Consider the following 14,059-nt stretch of genomic DNA (forward strand, 5'->3'; position numbering starts at 1 on the left):
CCCAATGCATCTGTCTCTGCACTACCAAATAGAAAGTTCCTTAGACAATGCAGACTGAAAATCCTTTCGTTTATCTTCAGTTTCTTCAAAAATTCAGAGTTCTGTAAGCCTTTCCCTCTTTCAGAAACACCAGCGTTCCTGGGCAGCTCAGCCTTTCCACTATAAACAAAATCCATGTACCACCCATATCTGAAGTATAACGCCAGACTCCTGCTTAGCTGCCCCTGTAATATGGTTTAATTATGATGACTGAACTAATAGGCTGACATCATAGACTTTTACAGGCTGACCCCATGTCATCCTGATGTATCATTTTGCACCAGTTCAGTGCTGTAAATCAATTTAAGATCTCAAGCAGGTTGAAAAGGCTGGTAATGATGCTTTCTCTGCTGTCTCTGGAGACTCTACATTATACACAACTTACATTATTTATAAAGCCTCAATGATGCCTCCATTAGCCTTGTAAGACTACACAAATGAGATCTCTTATACACACACAACTTGGCCTTGATTATGTAGGCGACTACAGCTTAAATATAGTCATCTAATTACACCTCAGTTCCTTCTTTTTCCTATCTAACCGAGACATTAAATTTTATCTCTAACCCAGAATTACTATAAATCAAAATCACAATCTGAAATTTAGTTTTTAACATTTATTGTTAAATGATTAACTTAATGCTTTAATGAACTTAGTAGGAAAAAATTACTTAAATTGGTTAAGAGGTTAACATTTTTAATTGCCTAAAAATGGTCATTCCTCTAAAATGCAAAGGTCATCAGTTCTTCAAGGGTATAAAACCAATGGACGCTGCAAAAAAGAAAAATGTATTTAGTTACACACCTATGGTTGGAGGGGTCAAAACTAAATCAAGGACAAATCCCTACCCTCAGAAGAAACCCGATCCTGCCTGTATTCTCCAGAGGCTCGCGCATCACCCACCTCTAGAAAATCATCTCTCATGACCCTGGTTACAGTTTCTTAAGAATTGCAGTATCACACAAATGTACACCACCTGCAGGGAAATATCAAATAACTGTAAATGGGAAAGAGGGAGGGAGAGAGGAGCACAAACACCTTAAGCAGTCCAGCGTACTCAGGCCTGGCACCTACATCAGAATAACAATGATGCAAAATATTTCTACTACTTGAAAATGCTGGAGCCCTGGACATGGGTCCTGCCTTGATTTTTTTTTTTTTTAATAGTGGTTCCAATACAGCTCAGCTACTTCCCATAAAACGTAAAGTGGTAATTATAAACAAGATGAAAAGTCAACATGGGCAGAGAACAGTTTTCTCATTGTGTTACTGAAAGGAGGCATGTTGAACACCACAGGCTATTAGAGTAAGAAATGTTCGGAAATGAAGGCATTCTGTGATTTAGGTGCCAAGAGTTCCAGCAACAGGATGACATACCGAAATCATGCAACTTCTGTACCACTGCACATACTTTGGAACTTGAGATGCACTGGAAAGAAGAGAACAGGAGGAGAAAGGAAAAGGCCGGTTGCCCCAGCACTCACGAAAACGATGCTTTCTCAAGGAGATGGTGCTGAGACGCGCTTCGATGTCCAGAAGGGAAGCGTCTCACTATCTTGCACCGCAGACTGAAAAATCGTAAGCGCCTCGGAATAAACAAAAGCCGCAGCTACTGTAGCTGTGAGATCCGGCAGGCATTCGTTCCTCCTCCCTTCCCAAGTACATCAAGGAAACGTCCTCCCTTCCAGCCTACATGTATATTAAGCAACTAGAAAAACAAGCCCACGTCTGTCTCTCTCACACCCACTCCCCCCACCTTCCTGCGGCAGCCACCCCGAGAAGCACTAACAAAGACAGCGGAGTAAATGAACAGTTGTTCAACAGCGAACTCACAAATACACATGCAGTGAGGCAATCGAATCCGGTAAAGGGAAAGGAATGAGACGACACTTGGGAGACGCACGGGGTGTAGGCGGAAGAGAGAAAAAAAAATTACGCGCCGCCGCCGCCGCCGCGCCTTTGAATAAATTAGAGGGAATTTCGGTGCCGAACTTTCCTTGACCTCGACCCCCAAGGGGCTCGTGGGGGCCAAGAAAGGACGCCGTCTGGGATGCGGAGGGGCGCAGGGCACCGGTGTCCCCCTCGTGCCAGACCCGCTCCGCGAGGCGCCGACCGCGGAGAGGGCAGCGCCCGCCGCTGTCCTCAACTCCCGCAAGGGTCGCCCGGGCCGGCGCGGGACACAATGGGCCGGCGGGCAGCGCGGACGGGCCTCGGCCCGGCTGCGGAAAGGGAAAGAGAAACGGGGAACGGGAGGAGGGGGAGGGACAGAGGGAGGGGAGGTCCCGCCGCAGCCAGGGCTGGGGGCGAGGCTCAGGGCCGAGGAGCGCGGCTTCCCCGCCGCAGACCCAACAAAGACGCAAGGGGAACCCCGGCCGAAACCTGCCGGGCCGGCTGGGCGCCAGAGCAGGAGGAGGTGGCAGGTTCGCTCCTCGGAGCGGCAGGGAGGCGCCATCATGGGGGGGGGGGGGTCCCCCGGTCCGCCCCACGCGGGGAAGAGCTCCCTCCCCACCGAGGCCCGCGTCACCGGCCCCGCACAACCGCGGCAGCCCCGCGGGCCCGCGCTTGCCCCACAAGAGGCGGCGGCGGCGCTGGGAAGCCCTAGGCGCCGAGGGAGGGCGGGGACGCGGCAAAGGAGAAAGTTGGGTTCGGGTCTGTTTCGTTTTACCGGGTTGGCGGCGCGCCCGTCCGCGCGGGCGCACGAGTGGCCGGACGAGCGGGGTCCTGCGGCCCCGGTCCGGCCGGCGGGGCGCTGCGCTCCCAGAGTGCCTCCCCGCGCCTCGGCCCGGGCTGAGCCGCTCGGCCTCTCCTTCCTCCTCCCGCCCGCCCGCTCGCTCCCGGAGCCTGGATTGATCTGGTCGCGCTGGCGTCAGGGAGTCGGAGCCGCCCAGCCTCCACTCCTCGGCTGCCAATACCCGGCGCACTCGCCCGCCCGCACGCTCACTCGCTCGCTCACACGCGCACCCGCGCGCCGCCGCCGCCGCCGCTGCCGCCGCCGCCGCCGCGCGACCAGGGATCCTCTCCAAATTCCCGGCCGGCTAGCGCGAGCGAGCGCGGGGCCCGGACCAGCCACCTCCCCCCCGCCTCGGCCCCACACCCCATTTATTCCGGGGAGAAAAAAACAGCTTTCCTCCCCTGCTTCCTTTAGTCCCGCTAGAGCGGGCTTGGTGCATTATCCTCAAATGAAGTTCGGGGTGCAGTATCTATTTTCCGAACTGCTCATTACCCGTCTACCGCGCCCTCCGAACCGGATCGTTAAACGCGGAGTGCGTTTTTGACAATTATCTTTCGAGGTTCTCCTTTCTATGCCTAGTTTCCGTTGCTCTTCACTAACTTTCTGATGTTTTGCGAGCCCCAGAAGTTGCACGGACCCAGAATTGGAGAGTTTAGTACTATTGTATGCGCTTATACCAAAACCCGAATCAATATTATGTGTTTTATGTCAGTTCAGTATCTAATGATTCAAGTAGGTAACCTTGTTCTAAATAATGACAGATGCCACAACGGAACTCAATTTTTGATCCCATTTCTACAATCTTTTATATGACACCAACCCCTGAAAATAAAAACAAACTGGCTCTCATCTAACCTAATCTGCATAGACATTGAACATATCTTTTGGTAAGAATTAATTTTTCCCTTGGCTAGCTATCTGGAAGCTGGCATGAAATCTTGGATAATTACCATAATGTTGAGTTATGTTTAGAGAGGAATAATTACTCTGAGGAATAAATTTCTCATGAACCCAAAGAATCATTACCATCCGTATAAAGAAAATATCGAACACTGAGGTAAGTTAATAGTACTCTCCAATTGTTCATGGACCTTTACATGTCCACATTCTATTTTAAATTCTTATTTCCTTTTTTTTTTTTTAAGATTTTGTTTATTTATTTGACAGACCGAGATCACAAGTAGGCAGAGAGGCAGGCAGAGAAAGAGAGGAGGAAGCAGAATCTCCATTGAGCAGAGAGCCAGATATGGGGCTGGATCCCAGGAGTCTGGGATCATGACCCTGGGTTCATGGCCTGAGCCGAAGGTAGAGGCTTTAACCCACTGAGCCACCCAGGTGCCCCAATTCTTATTTCTTAATATTTCTGCATTCCATGTTTAATGATTCAAAGGCAATACAAATACAAATCCCATAAAACACAGAAAATACCATTTGTAAATTATAGACTGGAGTATTTCAGTTAGTTTCTCTGTTAAACTATTTGAGCACTTCCCGGTCAAATCCTGGACCTCATCTTATTTTCCCTAAAAACAGCATTTGACACAGTTCATCATTCTCTGCTCCTTGGAATAACAGCTGGAGTGAGCCTTGTGAAATGCCACTTAGATCAGGTCACTCCTGCTCAAAACCCTTCCCTGGTAACTAGAATGTGCTATATGCACAATGGAACATTATTCAGTCATTAAAAAGAATGAAATACTGGCACAGGCTGCATGAATGAACCTTGAACAAAGACCACGTATTGGATGCTTCCATTTCTATGAATTTCCAGAATAGGCCTGTCTCTAGAGCCAGAAAGTAGAATGGTGGTTATCTATGTTTGGGGGAGTAGGGAAGTTGGGGAGGAGTGGTAGCTAAGGGTTACAGAGTTTCTTTTGGGGGGGTTAAAAAAAATAGTGTTCTAAAATTAGTCTGTGATGGTACTTACATAACTCTGTGGATATCCTAAAAGCCATTGAATCGTACACTTTAAATGGTAAATTATATAGTCTGTGAATTTTGTTTCAATAAAGCTGTTTAAAAAAGACATGACAACTAAACCCAGTGTGTGATCCTTGACTAGATCCAGGATTGCAGGGGAAGCTATAAAATGGCATGATAGCCTTTACTTTTTATGTTATAAAAATTACAAAATTATAACATTTTAACCTACACATGACCTTTCTGAGTGCAATCCTAGTAGCCACAAATGATAATTATGAACACTACACATGCTTTGCAATTTTATTTTGCCCTTTGTGCAAGTTATTTCTTTAAATGGTAATAAAAACTTGGATACTTTTTGGGGCGCCTGGGTGGCTCAGTCATTAAGTGTCTGCCTTTGGCTCAGGTCAGGATCTCAGGGTCCTGGGATCAAGCCCCGCATCAGGCTTCCTGCTCAGCTGAAAGCCAGCTTTTCCCTCTCCCACTTCGCCTGCTTGTATTTCCTCTCTCGGTGTCTCTCTCTCTCTCTCTGTCAAATAAATAAAATCTTAAAAAAAAAAAAAAATCACGGATACTTTTTTTAAAAAGACAGTATTCAGATAATTGTCAAAGCTTGAATGTGGCATGTGTATTAATATCATTGTATGAAAAAAATCTTCCCTGGGATCCCCATTTCATTCAAAATAAGAGTTCTTACAATGCACAAAACTCTCACTTACATGCCCTCCTGACTCTTCCTTTCCCATTCTCACCTGGTCTCCTACTCTCTTCCTAGCCTACTTCCTCAAGTCGTCCTGGCCTTTCAACAAGTCCTGAGGCAACCTGGGCACAGTCCCACCTCAGGGCCTTCACACTAGCTGTGTCCGACCCCCTCTCCCCATCAGGTCTTCATCCAAGTGTTCCCTTCTCAGTGAGGCCCACCCTGGCAACTCTACCTAAAATTCTATCCACCCCTCCCAAACACACGTATCTTGTAATCCTCTTTGCCTATCACTACCTAACTACTTACTTGGCCAGAAGAGCAGGCCTTTGATTCTGTTCTGTTCATTGCTATTCCCTCAGAGCCTAGGGTAGTATCTAGCACTCTGTGGGAGCTTATTAAACACCTGTTGAATGAATGAATGAATGAATGAATGAATGGAGTACGGTTCTAATTACTGGGCGGCATATAACGGCAAACTTCACCAATAAGAATCCCTGCTCTCATCAAAGAAGAATAAATACACAAATATGCTAGGTGGTGGGTGGTACATGGGATGGAAGAGGCCAGGTAGAAGGGACTGGGAATGGGGGAGATTGCTATTTCTATAGGGTTAGGGTAAAGCTTCCTAATAAGAAGTCTTGGAGGAAGAAAGGGGCATGCCATTGATCTAGGGGGAGGGTCTCCAAACTCCCAAGCAGAGTAAAGAGCAAGTGCAAAGCCCCTGAACCTGCGTCTACTTCACCCATTCGGGGAAGAGCTAGGAGGCCAGAGCACTGATGCAACAGAGAAGCTAGACACAGGAGGGAAGACAGTGTGTGGGCCCAGATGCACTTGGCTGGTGGCTGCAGGGCAGGAACATAGGGAAGTTTTCTTCTACTGCTTCTCTTCTCTTAGTGAAATAGCCACAGACCCTACTTCTTGAGAGGGGTGAGGGTGGGAGAGACTATGGAGGTTGGGAAGGAGAGAAGCAGATATGAAAGAGTTATCTTCTGGGAGAGTTTGAGAGCAAATGAACTACGCAAATGTGGTAGGATTGCCGGGCAGTGCTACTAAGTGCCCATTTGAGGTTAGTGGTCATGAATTTAAAGCAAGACCAGTCAGCAGGGCTGTGGAGTTTTCTCCAGCCCTGTGGGACTAAGGGGATGGCGCTAGGGTTTTGCAGGTGGATGTGATGGAGGGAAAGAGGGTCAGAGAGCAGAGGGTGTGGGCAGCAGAGTAACTGTGGCGGGCTGTGGGAAGGAGGGAAGGGAGGACATAAAGGAGTAGAGGACAAAGGAAAGGTGTAGGATAAATGGATTGAAGGTCCTAGTAGAGTCTAATAATTGCTGGAGTTGGGACCCACTCCCAAATGCTGGGAACAGTCTGAGAATGGGATGCTTGGAATTGTGGAGCTGGGGCAGGTGGGGGAAATGCCAAAATCTAGCGGTGTGACTAGAGAAAGTGGGTGGCTAAGGCAGGGAGAAGGGCAAGCTCCTCAAAGAGGTGGAGGTATCAAGGAACTGAAGGCAAACTAATTATGTTATTGAGCTAGCTTGCTTAAAAAACAAAAACAAAACATAACCACTAATGTATAATAAGGTGAGCCCTTAAAAGTGGCTGCCAATAATAAATATGCAAAATATGAACCCAGACATTTCTTTAAGAGATGGCTCTACTCAACAGAAAAATATATGTAATGTAGGATTTGTGTAGCAGCTCCTTAAGTGAATTTAAATGAATCAATTACCCTGGAATGAGCCCACCAAGGATCACTGGTGTGGTATTCTACCCATTAAACAGGAATGTTCCAGTGATCGCTAAAGTTGGGGGAAAAGAGCAAATTATGAATTTTTGATGTTGAAATGCCTCTGTTCTCTCATTGCACCTTTTCCTCCAGAGAGTTTTTGGCTGCTTGTGATCAGGAATGTGTTTAGGCATGCTGTTTTGTATCTCCATGGGAAGACCCTACTGGCCTTCTAAGGAATATGAGGGTGGGAGCTGTGTCTCGTTTCCCTGCTGCATGCCCAGCGTTTACACAGACCCATCACAGGAAACACTCAAATATTTGCTGAAGGAATGAATATCTAATTGAACTGCGGTGAAAATTCCAATCGGTGTCTTTCTTAAAGTGGGGCATACTTCACAGAAAGCATTCTTTCTCACGATTGCTTTCACTCTGAAGTCTGAATTTCTAATTTATCATTTATTGAAATGTATTTAAACTTTTAATTTAAAATTTCTAATTACAAATGCTAGGAATTTGCCCAAAACGTTGTTAGCCCCTTTTCTAAGGATTTCTTAACAGTCTGTAACACTACAAGTTCTGTGTGAACATTTTACGGTAATTATCATCATGACAGAATTTTATAGGAATTCCCCGTTTCTGAAGTTTGTGGGGCACTCTATAATCTTTGCTTAGCAAAATTGTTCTCTGGGACCTCATTTCCAGGCAGGGGTCAGGCAGGAGAGTGTTTACAGCGTCTAGACACAGGCCTTGGAAGACCATTTCTTCCTCCATTTGCCTGCCACACACAACTTGAATGTTGTTATTCCCCAAAGCCTCCGAGTGAATGTTAATGCTACTGAACTCCTAAAATATAATACAGCGACAGCATTTCTGCTTATCTGTTCCTTTATTAATTTGACCATTATTAACAAAGACTTACCCCAGTTTTATGAATTTACTACCTGATGTTCAAACTGTTGTTTCTAACAAATGTTCAGACCTACGTACGTGCCCCCACACTAAACTGCTGACTTGTCACATCTACTCCCTGCCAGTTAAATCATATGGGGAGAAGTTTCCATGGGTTCATTCCTTTCCTAAGATGTTCACGTCTTTCTGCAAACACTCTCATGTCCTTCCTTTCCCATTGCTCCCAGATGCATGGATCCTGTGCCTAGACCTCTGTGGTGGCCCTCAGGCTGTCCTCCTTGCTTCCAGTGACCCTTGTATCATTCTAATTGCTGAATAATCTCCCACAAGGAGTTGTTTGTCCAAGTCATTCCCCTGACTCAAAAGTTCAATGGCTCAGCAGTGCCTCCCAATAGACTTCCCACTCTGAGGTCTAGTACCCAAGGTCCCTTGAAGTATGACCGGGACCCACATTTCCCTGCCTAGTCTCCTTCATCCTCCCACACAAATATGGGCAAATTGACAATGCACTCCAAAGCACTTAAATATGATATTTTTTGTTCATACTTCCATATGATCCCAGCATCTCCAGTTTTCAAAATTCTACCTGTTCTTTAAGGTCCAACATCATCTCCTAGCCATTAAACAAACAAACAAAAATACTTCCTAAACCTGGGATGGATGGGTTTATTGAGCTCAAAATCAAAATCCTCATTTTTACGAATGAAGGAGATGAAGTCTAATGAAGTTCTATAATTTGCCCAAGGTCAAATAACTAGTAAATGGCAGAATCAGGTCCAATTCTGAGCCTCCTAATCCAGAGTAATCTCTTCTCCTTACCAAAGCCTCATCCCTAAGACCTCCTCTGCTCCCTTCCTCATGCTGTGCCCCATGTTCTCTGTCGCTGTGTGTTGCATGTCATATATAACTCATCCTTTGACTCATTAACTACGTATCATGAGGCCCCACAGGTACATTGTAGAGACGGATGAATAATGACTAGCCTTTTCTCCCACAAAGAGCTAGGTTTTTTTCCCTCACTGAGATAATATTTTGATACAAATCTCATGAAAAGGGTCACATTCCATTGCTGTTATGTATCAATTTCATAATAGCTCGAGTTTACGGGGCATTTACCTGGAACAATGTAAACACCTGAGAGGCATCATCTTACAGTCTGAGAACCTCCCTATGAGATAGATAACCCCCTCCTCATCCGCTGGTAGTCTCAGCACCTACCGAAGATAGTGTGTGGGGAACACTAGTGATAACAGTAATAACTAATACTGACTTTGTGTTTACAATTTTCTAGGCATTGTTTCGAGCATCTTATATATATGTTATTAAGTCCTTTATCCTTCAAAACAACCTCATGATATAGTTATTGCATCGTCTCCATTTTACAGATGAAGAAAATGAAGCACCAGATGTGAAGCGACTTGCCTAAGGTCACACAGCATTTAATGGGTATGGTATCTCATATATTGTACTTGTTCAATTAGTCAGTTCTCTTTTCACTGAATGTTCTTAGCCCCTACCGTGTGCTGGACACAATTTCTGCCTCTGAAGTCAAGTGTTTTAGGTAGACCGTACCAGCAAAATATTTAGTAGACTGATCAGTTTTTTAGGTTTTAACGACTACGTGATGTTAAAAAAAAAAAAAAAAGATCTAGATAACTTTGCCTCTGGTAGCAATTTCTCTTCTCTAAACCTGCAACCGCTGGCAAGTTTGCCCAAGTTCAAAGACGAGTTTTGGCTGCCTTTAACACAAAAACTAAATGACAGTAGCTTAAGCAATAAAGACATTGACGTTATCTCTTCCAAAAAGGAGAACAGAAATAGGAATTCCGGGGGTGGTGAGGCAACTCAAAGATGTCAGGGCTGAGATCGCTGTGATTTCCTTGTCCACGCCCTCATTGTTGATTATTAAACGGCTGCTGTAGCTCTAGTCATCATGTCTGCATTCCAGGCTGGGGAAAAAAAAAAAAAGGACAAGGACAAAAGGGGTAAACTGAGTCTGGAGCCTATTTAAGGAACACGTGCTACCACCACCACCTGGGGTAAGCCATCACTACTACCGTGACATCTGCCTACTTCTCATTAGTAAATATTGTCATACTGCCTCCTCTACTTGCAAAGATGACTGGGAAATGTCATTTCTTGTTTAATCCTAGAAAACTGCCACAACAGATGGTATTTCTGCTAGTGATGAAGAAGGAGAAGGATGAATGCAAGTGATGTGCTCCACATGGTTCATATTGGCTTATGAGAGCCAATGGTTAAATTTTCAGGATTTTTTACAACTAGTTGTTAAACATCTCAGTAGCCTGAAATTGGTCACAGTGGGAGTCTTTACACCACAAAAATTGGTGAACACCACAAATTAAGGCCTTCAAAAAAAAAAAAAGCCAGTTGTCAAACATTTACCAGCACGCCACTAAATATTGGATAGGTGACTAGGAGTCCCAGAAAGTTTTTTATTTTGCCTTATTATATTTGTCATTTATTTCCGACTAGAATGGCTAAGACTCGTGTACACTTAGGCAGGCAATCTTTTGAAGTTCTTGGTATATTAATAATTGTCCTCTCTTTATTCCATAGAAATGTTAGGCATAGGCACTGACATTGTGTCTTGGTATCTCCTCAGAGAACATACAAGTTATTCTTTGGTAGTCAGTCAGGGATGTCATGAAAATATTGTAAATGTCTATTCAGGAACTTGAAAAGGTTTTGCATTAAAAATAGTCTGTTCTTGTGGCGCCTGGGTGGCTCAGTTGTTAAGCGTCTGCCTTCGGCTCAGGTCATGATCCCAGGATCTTGGGATCGAGCCCCACATCAGGCTCCCTGCTCTGCTGGAAAGCCTGTTTCTCCCACTTCCCTTGCTTGTGTTCCCTCTCTTGCTGTCTCTCTCTATATCAAATAAATAAATAAAAATCTTAAAAAAAAAAATAGCGTGTTCTGGTAACTGAAACAACCTCTCTGTATTTGAAGCAATTTTTCTATTAGGGCCTGCCTAAGACAGAGCAGCTTTGCTAAGCTAAGGTATAACTTCACTGAGGTATAAAAAAATCCTTTAAAATAATTTCTTCTTCTACAATGTGTTCCTGAGAAAAGAGTAAAGTGGAATATTTTCTCCTGCTGGTTATGAGGAGGAATCGGTAGTTTCTCACTCTGAAGGAGGAAATGGAATTGGTAGTTTCTCACTCTTAAGGAGGAAACTCCCCAGGTAGGTCTTTATTGCTTTTCTTTTGAACACAAACAGGCACTTAAAAACACAGCACTGATAGGGACAAAGACTGCCTTCCCTTCGGTTTGAAGGAGGCAATAAGAAGAATGGTTTCCGGAGTGGAGCCAAAAAGGACCAGAGAATCTCAAGGGCTTGTGAACGTGAACTTGCCCTAGGGGTCTTGCCTCTAAAATAGAATTTAGGTTATTTAGAAATAAGCACTAGTAACAAAGTCACATATGAATTAGAGTTGCAAAATGTACCTTAGAGTTTTCTTTTTCTATTGCTGTGATAAATGGACGAGAAGAAGCCTTTGAGATTTTGCATTGAAGTTTCCCTTAAGTTTTTATTTCTTTGGATACTATATTTTAGGCCAAAAATTTTTAATGTTGTTTCGTCACCTTTAAAGTCTATTATATAATTGAAGGTAGTAAGCAGGGTTTTTGTTGTTGTTGTTGTTTAAAAGGTTTTTCCTTAAAAATCTTGCTTTGTAGGATTTGTTATAGCTAATGTTATCCAACTGCCGCAGTTGCGAGGAAGATCCTTATTGGAAAATAAAAACACTGATCAATAATGATCAATCTGGAAGGCTCGGGTAGCCAACTGAACCAACCACATTTGAGCTCTGTCCAGGACTTTTTGGAGGTCGCTCAATAAATAACACCTGCTTCCTGTCCTGAGTATGGAGACAAACCAGAACCAAACCCAGAAGTCAGACAGATGGAACTCGAAATGTGATCTTTATTAATTATAAAGTGTATTGCAACATTTAGCCAGGGATCTGTGGCCAAATTGGCTTGCTAATATTTTACCTCCAAATTGGAAAGCCTCAGGCATCTGCAGAGTGGAACAGCCCACGGGCTGCAATTTACTTGCACAGCTGTGGATCAGAAAGGTCATTCCCTCACAGAATGCTCTTCTTTTAGACTCTTAGAGGATTCTTTAAACCCAGATAGCTCATCCTTCAAAGAAAGCCAAATGTTGCCCTTTTCCACCTGAGACAAGGTGATCAGGTTTTTTTGGTTTTTTTTGTTTGTTTGTTTCTTTGTTTTCTTTTTTTTTTTTTTTTTTTTTCAGTTAACAGAAACGCTCCACTCTGCAGAAACAAAGTCCCCTAAAGTGTGCATTTTATTTTTAAGGAGTTTGAACTCCGATTTATTCATTTTAAAGTTTTCGCAGTTGGATGGACCTCCAAAGCTGTAACTGCTGAGTTAAAATGCCTTGTGCACAACCTAGGGAGAGAAAATAATAGGTAAAACATGGGAAGATGACTCTAGAGGGTCCTGGCCAAAGCCAAAGAATAATATTAATTCAGTCGGGCAATGTTTATTCAGTACAGTTTCAGACATTAGAGTTACTCTGGAGAACAGCAGCTTTTATTCTTGTTTGGCACATATTTTAATTGGGGAGACACATGATGAACAGGGGAAGACTAGATAAATTAAGATGTGGTCATTTAAGCTGTGAGAACCTAAAACAGGGCAACGTGACAGTGGCTTCGCGGAGTGGGCAGGGTTCTACCTTTTTTTTTTTTTTAAGATTTTATTTATTTATTGTCAGAGAGAGACAGAGAAAGAGAGAGAGAACACAAGCATGGGGAGCAGCAGGCAGAGGGAGAAGCAGGCTCCCCGCTGAGCAAGGACCCTGTTCCGGGACTAGATTCCAGGACTTTGGGATCATGACCTGAGACGAAGGCAGACGCTTAACTGACTGAGCCACCTAGGCATCCCAGGGTTCTACTTTAGATGGGGTGGCCAGAGAGGGCCTACCTGAGGGGAGAACTTTGAGCTGAGGCGTGGACAACAAGAAAGAAGCTGAAGAAGTTATAGGTCCTTTGGAGCCCCTCATAAGGACACTGGTTTTTATTCCAAGTGCAACGGGAAGTTGTTGAATAGTTTTAAGCAGGAAAGACACAGGATTTGGGTTACATTTTCCTGACTTCTCTGTAGAAAAGTGCAAACAACAGAAAAATCAAAAGTGAAATCAGGTAGACCAGGAAGGAAGATGCTGCCGTGGTCACAAGAGAAAGTGGTAGGTTGTACTGGGGATTAATGATGGCGATGGACCAAAGAGGGGAGAATGCTGTAAGTGAAGATAAACACTTCTTTTACTATAAACCTCAAGAGACCAAAGATTGGGGCAGGGAGAGTTATCCTTTCATGATGACTTGAGTTCCTGTAAATTTCAGGATATATAGCTAGCTAGCTGCTAGCTAGAGATACATAGATATAAATATATAGATATAGATAGATATGGATATTGCTTGTCACACATTTTTATTTTCCAACCATACTCTAAACAACCTCACGTCTTCTCATCAAAAATAAAGAATTATAGAATTTCTCCACCAGCAACTCCTATTTATTCCCCTCTTGTGTTAACTTTTCCTCTTTATGGCCCTTTCCCCCAAACAATAAATGTGCTCTAATATCTTCCCTTCTAGAAACACCATATATCTATACAAACATTTACAAACATACAAAAAAGAGCCACAAAAATAAAATCCCTCTTGTCCCCAAATATTTTTCTATTTATTTCTCTATCTATTCTGTGTCCCTTCTCATCCAACCTTTTTGAGAGAGTGGTTTATACTTCCCACCATCTCTGTTTTCTTAGATCCCATTCACCCTTTGACCCGCTGTAACCTGATTTCAGGTTGCACCAGGGCATCGAAACTGTTCTTGCTAAGTTAGAGCCAGTGCATACTGCTGGTAAGTTGTGTACATACAACCTAGCCCTGGTTAAGAGTTCCTTGACGTTCATACTGCCAAATCCAATGAATGTTTGTCTGTCTTCTGCAGGATGCTTCAGATTTACTGGAC

The 14,059-nt window shown here is 44.0% G+C and overlaps 1 protein-coding gene across 1 annotated transcript in view; it reads right to left on the bottom strand.

The window, feature by feature from the left end:
- Positions 1-1,414: 1,414 nt before the first annotated feature.
- The window catches only part of LOC116866505 (serine/arginine repetitive matrix protein 3-like), a 95,694-nt gene continuing 83,049 nt past the window's right edge, over positions 1,415-14,059 (bottom strand). The window contains exons 2-3 of the mRNA XM_032855442.1: positions 1,874-3,075; positions 1,415-1,626 (exon numbers count right to left, since the gene is read on the bottom strand). Of these exons, the coding sequence (XP_032711333.1) occupies positions 1,521-1,626; positions 1,874-3,075 (1,308 nt within the window). The 3' untranslated portion in view covers positions 1,415-1,520. The remainder of the gene's footprint in view (positions 1,627-1,873; positions 3,076-14,059) is intronic.

The sequence above is a fragment of the Lontra canadensis genome, unplaced genomic scaffold (genome assembly GCF_010015895.1).
Source record: "Lontra canadensis isolate GAN:19392208 unplaced genomic scaffold, GSC_riverotter_1.0 scaffold10, whole genome shotgun sequence".
In the NCBI taxonomy this organism is placed as follows: Eukaryota; Metazoa; Chordata; class Mammalia; order Carnivora; family Mustelidae; genus Lontra; species Lontra canadensis.